Source organism: Filicampus tigris, chromosome 6 (assembly GCF_054856515.1).
Source record: "Filicampus tigris isolate MCC_2025a chromosome 6, RoL_Ftig_1.0, whole genome shotgun sequence".
Lineage (NCBI taxonomy): Eukaryota > Metazoa > Chordata > Actinopteri > Syngnathiformes > Syngnathidae > Filicampus > Filicampus tigris.
The window spans coordinates 2,105,001-2,120,359 of NC_141222.1; the positions used below are offsets into that span (position 1 = coordinate 2,105,001).

The 15,359-nt window shown below is 44.8% G+C and overlaps 2 protein-coding genes across 8 annotated transcripts in view; one reads left to right on the forward strand and one right to left on the reverse strand.

Annotated features, from left to right (window-relative positions):
* tenm3 (teneurin transmembrane protein 3) overlaps positions 1–15,359 on the reverse strand; it is a 390,360-nt gene that overhangs the window by 50,119 nt on the left and 324,882 nt on the right. For all 7 annotated transcript variants that reach the window (XM_086034264.1, XM_086034268.1, XM_086034265.1 and 4 more), the window contains 10 exons: positions 11,274–11,398; positions 10,980–11,087; positions 5,730–5,884; positions 2,793–2,894; positions 2,473–2,646; positions 2,076–2,135; positions 1,142–1,304; positions 789–927; positions 592–697; positions 305–447 (listed from right to left, as the gene is read on the reverse strand). In XM_086034264.1, the coding sequence (XP_085890390.1) occupies positions 305–447; positions 592–697; positions 789–927; positions 1,142–1,304; positions 2,076–2,135; positions 2,473–2,646; positions 2,793–2,894; positions 5,730–5,884; positions 10,980–11,087; positions 11,274–11,398 (1,275 nt within the window). The remainder of the gene's footprint in view (positions 1–304; positions 448–591; positions 698–788; positions 928–1,141; positions 1,305–2,075; positions 2,136–2,472; positions 2,647–2,792; positions 2,895–5,729; positions 5,885–10,979; positions 11,088–11,273; positions 11,399–15,359) is intronic.
* On the forward strand, positions 6,014–9,886 carry LOC147145451 (uncharacterized). Its single transcript, XM_086033770.1, has 2 exons — positions 6,014–6,903; positions 7,453–9,886. Exons 1-2 carry the CDS (start codon positions 6,826–6,828, stop codon positions 8,992–8,994), a joined length of 1,620 nt encoding a protein of 539 aa, XP_085889896.1. The 5' UTR covers positions 6,014–6,825; the 3' UTR covers positions 8,995–9,886.

Here is a 15,359-nt window from a genome sequence, read left to right on the forward strand (position 1 = left end):
GGTAAGTTGATTGGACTCTCTAAATTGAAAAAACCCGAGGTGTGATTGTGAGTGCGGATGTTTGTCTCTGTGTGCCCTGCGATTGGCTGGCAACCAATTCAGGGTGTCCCCCGCTTACTGCCCGAAGACAGCTGGGATAGGCTCCAGCATGCCCCGCGACCCTTGTGAGGATAAGCGGTATCGATAATGGATGGATGGATATTTAATGGGAATTTATGCCGTTTTTCCACGTGTTCACCATATGTGGTATGTAATGCACTACATATTAATAAGTGATACCAATAGTAATACTGATTTTACTCACTCATAGAAAGTAGTCCAGCCGATTTGGATGCTTTTGGTTGCTAGTAAGCCACTGTTGCCATGGTAACTAAACAAGACCAGCTCTTGACCCTGAGCTGTGAGAGACTTCAGACCCCCATTTGTTCCGATGGTCAGCCAGATGACCTATACATAGAAGCATGGGAACAGGCAACCATGGGTTTTGTTATTTTTCCATTTCTTGGTACAGTTTCATAGCCAGATCCAGTATCCTACTGATATTTCTTAACACAGTTGAGTAGTTTATCTTTGTGTTAGGTCTGAACTCACTTGGTTGTCTGGAGCAACCGCACGTACAGGCATCCTGTTGGTATCTCTACGTATGCGGAGGGTGTTGCCGCTGCTGTCAGTCACTGCTGTTAAATCCTCCTCATTGCTGTCAGAAATAAATCAAAATGGTCAATTGTGTGACTGATAGGTGGAAAGATGGGGAGTAAAAGTTTAAAAATTTCATTATCCACACCGACCTGTAACTGAAATTATATTTATAGTCTCCGGTGACCAGGGATAGTGTGAATTGGTGAGTTCCATTTAAGTCAAACACATAGAGCTCCTGGGAGGCTGGCGAGGCCACTTCATAGGAGCCGGGACCAGATGCCAAAGAGCCTGAGGACACACACATATTTGTTTATTTTGAACACTTGACCTTAATTAAGTTTAAGGGATTGGTTAATGCACAACGCTATTTGGATCAAATTAAAGCGTGTGTTCCACACACTCGAGGTATCAACATTATACAATATAATGGCATCTACCGTGGTGCTACATTGGACTATGCATGTCCAGCCAACAATTTAAACTCAATCAAATTACTACATACCGGTAAGTGGTTGGTTGCGCCGGATTGCTCGAATGCGGATATTTCCTAGATCGGCCACATACAGTGTTCCATCCGGGGACACCACCAAAGAAGAAGGACAATTAAGTCTTGCATCTTTTGCATAACCGTCTCCTGTTTGGTAACAGTCACAGTTGGCATCATTCTGCAGGAGGTAGATAAGTGAGACAGACGATTAGCATAAACACTACAACTAAAGGCCTAGATAGACCAAACCGACGCCGGAGGTCGTGAAGCGTCGTGGCGTCTGAATATGCCGTCTGATTGGTGAAGCGGCCAGCGTCGTAGTGTCGTAACTCGTCAGTAGGCGTCTGGGGGGCGTTTACGCATGTTGAATCGGCGTCGCCAGTCATGACATTTGGTCACTCTGATTGGCTGTTAGCTAGCAAATCAGCGCTTGGAGCACCAACGGGAAGTGACAAATGCGGAAAAACAGTGAGCACGCCTCCGCTGCCTTAATCTTCTTACAAGTACAAGAGCGAGGGTTGACAATTTAAATATTTCACAATACCGTGTCAAGAATGTGATGGTTTACTTCGCGTGGGAGTTCATCATGAGCGAAGAATATAGCTGAATGCATTGTTTACGTTTTTATAATCTGCCACCGGCCAACAACTTTCCGGTTGGATTTTTCTAACAATGAAAAATAGTGACTACCGCCGCCGATGGTATGGAAAGGTATTACATCTTATGCATGCGCAGAAGGCACTTTAATGGTCAGTGTCGCTGTCTGACGTTGCGGTGTGTTTGTCCAGCGTGACGTGCCGACAGCCGGCCGGACACCACAGGGGGTAAGCGTCTGTCATTGTTGGCCAACGTTGTTTTGGTCTATCTAGACCTTAAGGCTTTTTGGGGGTTACATGTACAGCAACAGCAGCGGATATGTACGAAATAAGAAATTGAGTGATTTAACTACCTTGCAATCACAATCAGCTGGCGCTCCGGCAAGGTAGGTCATTTCTCCATCAGTGGACACCTAGGAACAAGCAGTTAAAATAGTGGGGAGGACATAAAAGTCTCTTCAGAGAGAAGATAGCACAACTGAAAATAATATCAATGAAATGAATACAAAGACACACGCACGCACACACACGCACGCGCACACACACCCGCACACACACCCCCCCACACACACACAGACACACACACACGTATGTGCGGACAGATACCTGACCAATCGAAAAAAAATTTAACTAGTGTGTCAACCTGGGGAGTTTCACAAGGCCCCCGTAACATGCTTGGGGCAATGGGGCCTCAAGATAATCTCTGCCCTCCTCCCAGATCGAAGCCCCTGAATGTGGCATAATGATTACCTGTCGAATGCGATGGATTTTTTTCTCGTCTGTCTCTGTGATGTACAGAATCCCATTGTAGGACAAAGTAATGGCTGTTGCTCCCTCTAGCATGGTCTGAACGGCTCTCTTTCCCATTGTGTATTCAATACCAGGTACTTGGCAGTGCATGGGACGGCCTGCCACAATACGAACCTGAACACACACAAACAGTATTCCTTTATCAAATTATTGAATGAAATAAATGAATAATGTTGGTCTTTTCTTTTAACCTGAGTAGGAAAGGAAAAGGCAGCACACAATATGTAACAAAGTATTTTGAATGTACATGAAGACATTACCTGTCTATTTTCAGTGATCTGCAGCACCACATTGTTGTCCAAAACATAGATGGAGTTGTCCATGGGACTGATTGCGAGATCGGTGGGCCACTCCAAACGAACCTGGTTGTAGAGATGTCAAGATGGAGAGTTTTATCCAAGACAAACTATAATCCTTTTAGGACACGTTCTTCCTTGTTACACAGTATGTAAAGAGCAGGGCTAACCCACATCTGGTCCTCCAGATCCCTCATCCAGCCTGTTTTACATGTTTCCCTCCTCCAACACACCTGATTCAAATAATCAGGGTCGTTATCCCTTCTGCAAAGCTTGCTGATGGGCTGATCATTTGAAGGACCGGACTTGGGCACCCCTGGACTAGAGTCATTGTTAATGTAGCACAGTGGAGCAGTGTTCACCATCTGTCACCGCACAGCGTAAAAGGATCCCAGACTCTAATGACATGTTTGCTCTGTATGATATATTTGGTTGTTATACCTTTTTGAGCAAGTTTACATCTTTTTACCAAGATGGCACGAACGTGAGTGGTCGCCTCGGTGATTCCTATCTTTGTTGTCTTTATTTATGTCATTTTCGTCCGTTTTTGGCGACCTCACAGAAGACTTGCTTGATTTAGCAGCCTGTTCTGCCAAAATACCTAACCCTAACCCGCAAGCCGACTAGGCAGTGGAAGGACGTCTTGATGGGTAGGAAGGGATTCCAGGACGGACCTCATCACGGAACTATTGGGAAGTCAAAGCGCGGTGGCAAATTATACTTCTACATTGATGAGGAATTGTGCACTAATGTCACGGAGCTCAAAATACACTGCAGCCCTGGATTTGGAGTGAAAACTGTGCTAAAACATGCAAAACACAGTAGGTAGAATTGTCATTTTCGGTGGTGTCTTTGTGGCAGCTGTTTTATTGCCGACCAAGTAAGCGAAGCGGTGAACAATGTAGACTCACAGATAGATGTCAGACTGCTTGTTTGGCAGTTAGCGTTGTTTTTTTGGCCTTCATTGCAATTTCGTGCCTGGTGTCCGGGGGTCATCGGCAGCTGGAGCTACTGAAGAAAGTCCTCCCAGCACACTTTCTGTCATTTCGCATCTTTTACCACGGCTTTCACTCGTCATACGTGGGCATTTAGGCTCCTTGTGAGGAAATGTAGTTGGCACTGCATTTGATTTTAACCATAAATTATAGCCAGACACGACCAGAGCACAGCCAGGCGGACTCATACAGCGGTGGTTGTCTTAAATCCATCCAACCATTATCTCCCGCTTATCTGAAGTCGGGTCGCGGAGTCAGCAGCTTCAGCAGGGAAGCCCAGACTTCCCTCTCCCCAACAACATCTTCCAGCTCTTACGGAGGGATCCCAAGGCGTTCCCAGGCAAGCCGGGAGACATAGTCTCTCCAGCGTGTTCTGGGTCGTCCTCGGGGTCTCCTGCCGATGGGACATGCCTGGAACACCTCACCAGGGAGGCGTCCAGGAGGCATTCTAATCAGACGCCCGAGCCACCTCAACTGGCTCCTCTCAACGCGGAGGAGCAGCGGCTCGACTCTGAGTCCCTCCCGGATGGCCGAACTTCTCACCCTTTCTCTAAGGGAGAGCCCGGACACACTGCGAAGGAAACCCATTTCGGCCGCTAGTATCCGAGATCTTGTTCTTTCGGTCATGACCTACAGCTCATGACCATAGGTGAGAGTAGGAACGTAGATCGACCGGTAAATTGAGAGCTTCGCCTTTCGGCTGAGCTCCTTCTTCACCACGACAGACCGATACAGGGTCCGCATCACAGCAGATGCTGCACCGATCTGCCTGTCGATCTCCCATTCCATCTTACCCTCACTCGTGAACAAGACCCCAAGATACTTGAACTCCTCCACTTGGGGCAGAATCCCATCCCCGACCTGGAGAGGGCACACTACCCTTTTCCGACTGAGGACCATGGTCTCAGATTTGGAGGTGCTGATTTTCATTCCGACCGCTTCACACTCGGCTGCGAACCGTTCCAGTGAGAGTTGGAGATCGCGGTTTGAAGAAGCAAAAAGCAGAGATGCAATACTGAGGCCACCAAACCGGACCCCCTCGACACCTCGGCTGCGCCTAGAAATTCTGTCTTAAATCCTTGTCTTAAATTGCTTCATAAATACAGTTGAGAATGCATTGCGACAATGGCGGCGTACATGGAAATAAAGTTTCTACAAAATGTTTTTAAATGGAAATTATTTTCCATCATTTTATTTTATAGTTGTGTTACTAACAACCAAATAAATTATACAGAGCAAATATGTCATTACTGAGGGTGTTCCTTTGAAAGTTTTGAATGCAAGAGAGGAGTTTGCAGTTTCACTCTGTGCCCGCATGGGTTATCTCCAAGGTGCTCTGTATCCCTCCCAAAGATTAAAGTCCATCAAAACCATGCAAGTTTAGCAAATGTGAAAAGTTATCTATGTATCAGCCCTGCAATTAACTGATAGTCCAGAGTTCTGAACTTCTGCACTGAACAAGAAGGTAATGGTTGGATTAAGTTTAATTGAAAATCTAATATTCCATAAGTCATTTTTTAATTTAAAAGGTTGTGAAAATAACCTGTTCATTTTTATTCCACAAATGAAAGATAGAGGTCACAACTGGTTTCCCAGGTTACCAATATTTTCAAAGCATCCCACACCAAATACTGTTTGAGAGAATGTGACAAAAAAAACATTTTCAGGCCAAAAAAAAGGAAAACAGTGCTTCTTGACCTATTGTGCATTACACTGGAAAGTATAAGTGTCATGTCCATGAGCTTTTTTAATGCAAGCCATATTAGCAACCGGGAAATGTCCTATGCATCTCGTGTGCAACCAGTGTCAATTGCCATACCTTTTTTGGTCCATAGAGGAATTTAAACATTTAGATGTTTATGTAACAAAGTACAGTACGTAGAGAAGTAAGGACATTTAATGTTACCTGTCTAATGTGCATGCTGGTATCACAAGTCAGAGGTCGTGCGGATGTCAAATCATTGCTTCCCAGCACTGTGGAGATGATCCCATTGCGGTCCACTTTTCTGATCATCGTCCCATCCACAAAGTAGATCAAACCATTTTTGTCAACTGCAATCCCTATATAGAGTAGGAAAAAACACATCACCAAAACACAGCATATACTCTAACATTTCGACCGTCATCATTTGTTGTCTTTATCTCTATGACTTTATGTATGTGAACCATCACCATCATCATCAGCTCCTTCCAGCCACTCCTGTCTTGTTGTGGCAGGTTTATATTTGTTGTTTGTATTTAGTTCCAGGCTTTCTTTCAGTCTGTCTGTGTGGTAAACCTGGTTCACGCCGCAGGATAATTAGCCCTGAAATATCTCCTTCTGACAATCGTAGTAGGGATGCCATGATACTGTAATATCACGATATGAACTTCACGATGCGATAATTATCACCATATTGTGGGGAAGTTGGTGAAAATAAAAAGCTCATGATAGTGTATAAAAGCTCATGGTATTATTAATGAAAAAAAAAAGCTCATATTAAAGAAAAACATCTCAATATTCAGTGTTTATACGGCAGTGACAGGCCCCCTTCCGGGCATTCACAAAGAAATAGGCTTGGCCAGTCAGGCTGTTATGATTGGTTGTTTACGTGTTGTATCAGTTACTCTGCAGATGTTATGGTCCATTTATTCTTTGTTCTTTATTATGTCATATAGACCTGAAGTCTTACAGTTTAAAAGTTTTGAGTTACACACCTTCTTTGAGTGAGGATGCCAACTCTCTTCCAGTCCTGATCTCTGTTGTTACTTTGTATTTTTGTGGATAAAGACTTTTTACTCTTCAACTTTGGTGTCATATCTGCGTATGGGTCCAAATCCCGATCCTCACATGACAGAACGTACTGACCAGTCATGGACCCAGCAGACTCAGACACAATCCCTCAAGCCGAAGACAGAACCACCTGCTCCTAAACATCCCTCCACCTCCAATCAGGTAGTGATTGTCTCACAGGGTGCTGCTTTGCCTTTTCATTGGGAACCTCTCGTGTCGATCCTCCACGATGGGTCGCTCAAGCCGTCGCAAGTCCCGGTCTGCCTTCAACCGCCCTCAGCCTGCTGACCACCCCCAAACCCTTTGTGTAAGCACTCTCCTTTCTTCCATGTCTCTCTCATCTTTGCCATCTACTTGTTCTAAAATTGTACAGTCCCCTTCTAGTTTAACACCCGATGTTTTGTTCTAGACTCATATTTTTCTGACTGTGAAGATAGCCATGATGTGTTTAATCTCCTTTGTGATTCTGATACTGATATTGAATTTGGGCTTCCTGCTTTTTCAAGCCCTAGTCAGTTTTTGTCACGTTTTTCTGATGATGACTCCTTAATGTCCACTTTAGTGATTCCTTAGTGAACACTTTCCATCAGACCCTGGCTTGGGTGCCCGGTGTGCGATTTACATGGGACCCCCGCGGGGTCCGAGTAGAGATTCTGGTTGCGCCTCAGCTTTTTCCAAGTCACGTCATTACGAACCTTTACCCAAGCCACTACACTCCCCGCCTTTTTCGACACCTCGTTCACTGCGTACTTCTTCACCTAGTCCCGTTCATCATGTTTCTTCTAGTTTACATTCCTCACTATCTGTACTCCCAATCCCTCGTGTCTCGTGTGCGTCCCAACCTCTATGGTGGCAGGCTGATGAGCCAGGGCCCCTTCCCGGCACTTCAGCAAATGCCGGCCCCAGCCCCGATGCCTTGGCAGTGCCAGGCCCCCTTCCAGGAACCCTGGCAACTACAGGCTCCCATGCCGACTCCTCTGCACTCGGTGCCTCGGCAGTGCCATGCCCTCTTCCCGGCATCTCGGCAAATACAGGCTCTCATGCCGGCTCCTCTGCAGTGCCAAGCCCTCTTCCCGGCACCTTGGTAACTACAGGCTCCCATGCCGGCTCCTCTGCACCCAGTGCCTCAGCAGTGCCAGACCCTCTTCCCAGCACCTCAACATTTCCAGGCTCCCCTGCCGGCTCCTCTGCACCCGGTGCCTCAGCAGTGCCATGCCCTCTTCCCGGCACCTCGGCAACTACAGGCTCTCATGCCAGCTCCTCTGCAATGCCAAGCCCTCTTCTCGGCACCTCGGCAATTACAGGCTCTCATGCTGGCTCCTCTGCAGTGCCAAGCCCTCTTCCCGGCACCTCGACAACTCCAGGCTCCCATGCCGGCTCCTCTGCAGTGCCAGGACCCCTTCCCGGTGCCTCAGCAAATGCTGGACCCCGTCCCGATGCCTCGGCAGTGACAGGCCCCCTTCCGGGCACCTCGGCAACTGCAGGCTTCCATGCCGACTCCTCTGAACCCGGCACCTCGGCAACTACAGGCACCCATGCCGGCTCCTCTGCAGTGCCAGGACCCCTTTCCGGTGCCTCAGCAAATGCTGGACCCCATCCTGATGCCTCGGCAGTGACAGGCCCCCTTCCGGGCACCTCGGCAACTACAGGCTTCCATGCTGGCTCCTCTGAACCCGGCATCTCTGCAACTACAGGCTCTCATGCCGGCTCCTCTGGTATGCCACGCCCTCTTCCCGGCACATCGGCAACTACAGGCTCTCATGCTGGCTCCTCTGGAGTGCCAAGCCCTATTCCCGGCACCTCGGTAACTACAGGCTCCCATGCCGGTTCTTCTGCAGTGCCAGGCCCCCTTCCCGGCACCTCAGCAAATGCAGGCCCCCATCCTAGCTCCTCAGCACCACCAGATTCTGACTCTTCCGCAGCGGCGCAAGATTTGCAGCCTCCTTCCGATCCTGCTTCGGCGGCCCAAGGTCTTCAGCTGTCCTCTTACTCTGCTCTGGTGGCGCAAGGCCTTCGGATGCCCTCTGACTCTGTTCCGGCGGTACAACCTCTGCGGCTGCCCTTGAATTCTGTTACGATGGTGCAAGGCCTTCGGCTTCTCTCTGATTCTGCTCCAGTGGCGCAAGGCCTTCGGCTGCCCTTTGACTCTGTTCTGGTGGCACAACCTCTGCTGTTGCCCTTTGATTCTGCTACGACGGCTCTGGCAGCTCAATTTCTGCAGCTGCCCTTTGATTCTGCTCCGGCGGCACATGGCCTTTGGCTGCCCTTTGATTCTGCTCCAGCGGCACAAGGCCTTCAGCTTCCCTCTGACTCCGCTCTGGCGGCGCAACCTCTGCGGCTGCTCTTGGATTCTGCTGCACCCGCGCAAGGCCTGAGGCTGCCTTCATTCCCTGTGTGATCCCTTGGACGCCCACCGGACTGGCCCCAAGACATTCTCGTTTGGCCTCCTGGATGACCACCGGACTGGCCCCGCGAAAAACCTCTTGTCTGGCCTTCGGGAGGGCCACTTGCTTGTCCCCGCCATGACCCTCTCGCCTGGTCTCTGGGTCGCCCACCAGACTGGTCCTGCCAAGACCTTCTCGTCTGGTCTCCTGGACGCCCGCCGGACTGGCCCTACCATGACCCTCTCGTCAGGCCTCCTGGACGTCCACCGGACTGGCCCCGCGAAAAACCTCTTGTTTGGCCTTCGGGAGGGCCACTTGCTTGTCCCCGCCATGACCCTCTCGCCTGGTCTCTGGGTTGCCCACCAGACTGGTCCTGCCAAGACGTTTTTGTCTGGTCTCCTGGACGCCCGCCGGACTGGCCCCGCCAAGACCCTCTCGTCTGGTCTCCGGGTCGCCCGCCAGACTGGTTCTGGCTCTTGTCTGGCCTTCTTCGAGCTGTTCTTGATTTTGTTTTTGCTTTAGAATTTCATGTTTTCATCATGATTCTTTTGTGTCTGTTTAGTTACTTTAATTCTAGTTGTTTTAAACTTAAATGTAATTGTTTTTTTGTTTTTGTTTTTGTTTTTTTGTTTTTTTACCGTGTTTCCGATTCTTGAAGGGGGGTTACTGTTATGATTGGTTGTTTACGTGTTGTATCAGTTGCTCTGCAGATGTTATGGTCCATTTATTCTTTGTCCGTTATTATGTCATATAGACCTGAAGTCTTACAGTTTAAAAGTTAGAGTTACACGCTGACACATTGTCAGTACAATGTGAGTGTCTTTGAGTGAGGATGCAAACTCTCTTCCAGTCTTGATCTCTGTTGTCACTTTGTATTTTTGTTGATAAATACTTTTTACTCTTCAACTTGTGTGTCATATCTGTGTATGGGTCCAAATCCCGATCCTCACATGACACAGGGGGCCTATTGGCGATTAGCAGGAGTCTTAAACATAGGTGGCATCAAATTAAACTGCACTAATAAACTCCTTTGTTCATGTATAGCCTAATTGTTTTTTAAAATAAATAATTTGATTACATGCTGCACTTGTGCCTTGACTCCCTGAAGATGCAAAGACGCACATTATTGGTCTGTCCCAAGCCCGTCTCCCCGGCTCCGTCCATCCCCAAATGCATGCAGTGCATATTTGGTATGACTTGTAAAAAAAAAAAAAAAAAAAAAAAAAAAAAAAAAAAATTTGGATATATTATTCATATTATGTTGAATGCGAAAAACTGTGAAGAACCATCAAAACCTTTTTATTTTCTTTATGTGGCCAAATGCATTTCAGAAATAAGCCTTAGAAATTGGTCGTTGGTTCAGCATAGTAACCATGAGCCAGTGAAATCAAGTCATTCTGGTATCAAGTACTGCCCCAAACAGAACAGACACTCAGCAAAATATGTATATTCAAACTAAAATAATCAAGGAATGACACAAACATGGATTGATTATTTAATTTGAAGACCTACATTTGTCACCATTTAGTAGCTAGAACACTTCCGCACAAGATACATCAGACGTTCCTCCATTTAAATTAGCCAGTGGAACCTCCAAGATGCTCGATCCTTGCACCTTGATACGCGTTTAACGTAACCTATCATGTACCAATTATGATAACCTACATTGGGATTTTTGGGGGGGATTCATTCATGTATGAGAGAGCAACTTTTGAAAAGCTGTCCACTGTGGTGACCACTGTCCCGGAAAGGGTTAACTTAATTTTCAAGACACTCCCCTGATCCCACTTGAATTTCTGTCCTCACACACTAAAAAACAACAGACAGTACAAATGGTGAGTAGAAACAATGAAGAAGTGAAATTTGTCCTGGCAATTTGAAAATTGGTACAGATCCAATTTCTCCAAATTAAATACAATGAACAGCAAAATAGCCACAACTGATATAACCTTCATCTATTTAGGTTTTAATTAAAAAAAATAAAATTGTATGTGTGTACCTTTAGGTCCCAGTAACTGAGCTTCCGTAGCTTGTCTTCCATCTCCACACCGTGCGTCATCAAATGGCGGACATTGTTCACCAGTACCAGCCACAACCTCCCCATTACCTTAAAACACACACGTGAACACGGCGGACAAGTTATCTGACTTGTCAGAATAATTAATACCTTTTGTCATTATGTTATGTTTCTTATTACTGAACTTAAACTAAAGACAAATTATTTTGAAGAGCATCCCAATAGATGTGTATATAAACAGCACTCTGTCAGGAGCCAAGTAGAATAAGGACTTACTGATAAGGTCCCGAGCACCACTGAGGTTCTTTGGTCTGTAGATCCGTCGTGAGTTGGTGTCCGACACATAAAGCTGTCCTGTCACTGGATCAGTAGCCAGATAATACCGATGAGCGGGGTTGTTGCTAAGAGGGAGCATAAAGAAATTGAAAATAATATAAAAACAACAAAGATTTGGTTTAGGATCACTGCTGCATAGTGTCCGTGGACTCCTTCCTTTATCTTGTGCAATGATATTTTAAGGGGAGTAAGTATGTGCAGAGGAACACTGGTAGGCATGAACTCAGCAACCAAACAAAACACTTGTCCATTTAGTGTATGTTCAGAGGCTTCTACTGTACATAAATCTGGTTGCTTACAGAGAGAAAATATGTTTGATTTCAGTATGTTTGGTATCCAACGAAAACTTGTTGTATTATGGCTATTTTGTTGTTTGTATGTAAAGTGCTTTGTTACAGCTCTAGCTGTTGTGAAATGCGCTATACAAATAAAATTGTATTGTACACTCTAAAAACAGTTGGGTTATTTCATTAACCCAATTTTTGCACAGATGCCCCATTTCACCAGGTTCTACTGGGGCAAAGTCTAGAAAAATACCAAAAGAAAGAAAACTCCACCCATGTGCTAAGTTACACTGCACTTTGCACCCGGCACAAAAATAGGGTCCCATGTCTCCTAGCTGGCCTGGGAACACCTCGGCATCCCCCTGGAAGACCTGGATGAAGGAGCTGGGGACAGGGACGTCTGGGCTTCATGCTAAGTTGCTGCACCCACAACCAGACCCCGTTAAATAGAAGAAAATTGATGGATGGATAATTCACTAACACCAGCGCTAATAGCCACACGAGTGAAGAAAAATAAGACCTTTAGAAAGCTGGTGTGAACTTGGCACTCTTCTGTGAACTTCGGGAAACTATCAAAACAATTGCCACTGTATTTTGAATTTTATGGTCAGTATAACGTCGTCTTCTAAATAGACGCTCACTACATCTTCATGTCGCTTAACAAGGAAAATGCTTTTGTCCATGAATTCCAAAATAATGAAGCAATTGTTGATATTTTCAGAGATGTATGCAGGCATGATCAGAAATGTGTACGTGTATTTTTGTAAGGACTGATAACAGTTTTTTGACAGTCCCGTTTGCACCTCCTTGGTCAACACCCCAGTGAGTGTTCTTAAAATTTCTTTATTCACTCCTGAATTATCATTATTCTGCCACATTCTTGGCACAAAACCAGCATTTATATTTTGCCATGTGTGGCTTATTGCAATCAGGGGTCAATTTAGGGAAAACTGCACTCTGCTGCCCAACTTTGTGGGCGTGCTTGCCCTAGTATATAATAAGCGGACTATCCTTTGTGAATAGGACGTTAAGATGGAGCAAATTCCCAGTTAAGTGCAATTGAAGGTGCTATCAGCAGTTCATTCTTTGTGAACTTGACCCTCGGTATTAAGAGCTTGTCTTAACACTGTAACTAATATCTATTGATAATTGATAAAATACATGTTAAATGATCATGTTCAGGTTTTAAAAGTGTAATGAAGTTGTAAACCACTCTTGAGAAGCATCCATCCATCCATTATCCATACCGCTTATCCTCACAAGGGTCGCGGGGCGCGCTGGAGCCTATCCCAGCTGTCAACGGGCAGTAGGCGGGGGACACCCTGAATTGGTTGTCTTGAGAGGCATGTTGATGGCAAATTGTTGACTAAGTTAGACTTGTGTTTTTAATCAAAGCCAGGCAGAAGCTAGCAATTCCGTCGAGCGCCAGCTCGCCAGCTAGCTGCTTCACTGGAGCGGCATTGAAGCAGCATCTAAACATCGTTTGGCTGACTCGGACCGACTGGGACCCCATGGGTCGATTAAATATGCAGACGGGAAACAAGCAATGCCCAGCTCTGCCTTTTGCATATACTCAAACAGATTTAAAGGTTGTAAAGCAGACTATAACATTTTAACATTTTTTGTGATATTGTTAATATTCAATATACAAATCACAATATTCAAATTGGACACGCTAAAAAAATACATGGTGACAATAGTAGTTCTCTCGAGTGGGTGTGCGTGTGGGCGCTTGTGTTTTGGCAGGAGTCCGGGCACCAAAAAAATTGCACCAGGGCCTATCAACAAGCTCTTACGCCTCTGCTGCATTTTTGGCCTAGTACTACTTTTTTGTGAACAGAGCCAGCGACCGGCCTTGACTTTCTCACATGCATTATAAATATGAACCTCCAAAGCAGTATGTATAGTGAATACCGCTAGGATGAAATTAAGACAAATATGCCACAAATGGAATTCCAAAAATGAAATTACATTATCAGCAAAAAACAGCAACTGATCTTTTCTTCTTTCAATGTTTATATAAAGCGTAATATAATTGCATGCTATAGCAATATGAATTATATGAAATAGCATGTTAATAGATGAGTAATATATTGTAAACGGGACATAATATTGTGAGCAGTCTTTTAAATTATTTGCACGCAAATGCTTTCTTTGTCCAGGATGGTTTCATTATTTGTTTTTGTTTGTTTTGCTTTTAAAAGTGCCTATTGGACCATGAAAAACTGATGCCTGATTTGACTTTTTAATTATGATTTATTTCGTATAATTATTACTGTGTGCTTGTAATTGTGTGCATGTCATCATTTTGGAGAGCTAAAACCCAAACATTTAAAAGTGTCTCTCAAAGTTGGATTTTAAAAGCACCGTATCATTCCCATGTCATTTATTCATGATTGGCAGAACAGGGTTGTGTGTTGTGCTCAAAATAATTAATTTGGCATGCTTGTTCCAGCAAAGTGTACATTTATTGTGACTGGCAAAGAAACTTTACTCCCATAAGTCAAATTCACTGATCAGTACTGATCAGTAAGATTATGATTATAATATAATATATTGTTGTTATTGCTATTAATATTGTAATTTTTATACATCAAATAAAGTGTATTTCCAAGTCTGGCAAATGACTGCCACTTCAAATTTTACAGTTAACGTGGTAACATTTATTACCTCATGAACAAAGTTTCATTAATTCAAAGTCCTCATTAGGATTGCCTTTTTATATGTAAGTATGCGGAATATCGAGATTATTTTGACAATATTATGGACAGATGAAATTTCTGCTTTAAATAAATTGGGATTGTATTTATTTATTTTATTTATTTATTAGGACAGGCTGTTCAATGCTTTGTTGAATGAATGAATGTTTTCGTTAACTACATTAATCAAGACAGTGGGAATAAAGCCGTTATAAAGACAATAAATATGTCAGAAAAGAAAGAAAATTAACCACACCCAGCACTATCTATAGCATGCTCTCTCTCCTTTCTTTATTCTGTGTCTCTCTTTAGCGCCCCTGGATTCAGGCTGCTCTAGTGATGACTGTGCCATTCATCTGAGCTGACAACACAAAAATAGTCTCTTTATCTGCAACACTTGTCAAGATTTAAAATGGACAGAAAAAAAGACAAAGGAGGACAAAACATAAAACCCATAAAACTGCAACATGGAGTGTTGTCATTGTTGGTTCCCCAAATTCAGATTATGTGGGATTACAGAGATGGCCATTCCATCCCAGGGAAGGAACGGTCTGTCCGTCCGCCCAATTTGGGGACAGAGGACAATACATGTTTTTAAAAGGACAGCCGAAGCAAGAATGGAAGTGCGTTTTCGTCCATCCCTGTAATCATCCCTAACTGGGTCAACTACCGACTGACATGTTGTGTTGGGTTCTTTTAAAAAGAAAGACCACTGTTCTCTTCTGCGATACCACGGATTCACCTTTATTAACGGCCTGCAACACTTTAGAGTCTTTTTTTCTTTTCTTGTGAGTTTGTTGCAGTAACATTGTACTTGCAGGCATAGTCTGCCCTCTAGTGGTTCAATGCATGGATTATACCACAGGATGCTCATTTCACTGACGAAGGAAAAGCTGGATGGCAATTTTGTTTGGGTAACTAACTGTTAACATTTAGTACATACTTTATCCCTTTGCATGCTAAGTATGTCCTGGTCTGGGACATCTGTATCGTGTAAAAATCTCTTCAAACCATCATTCATGTTCACGCCAGCGCCGCTGTAC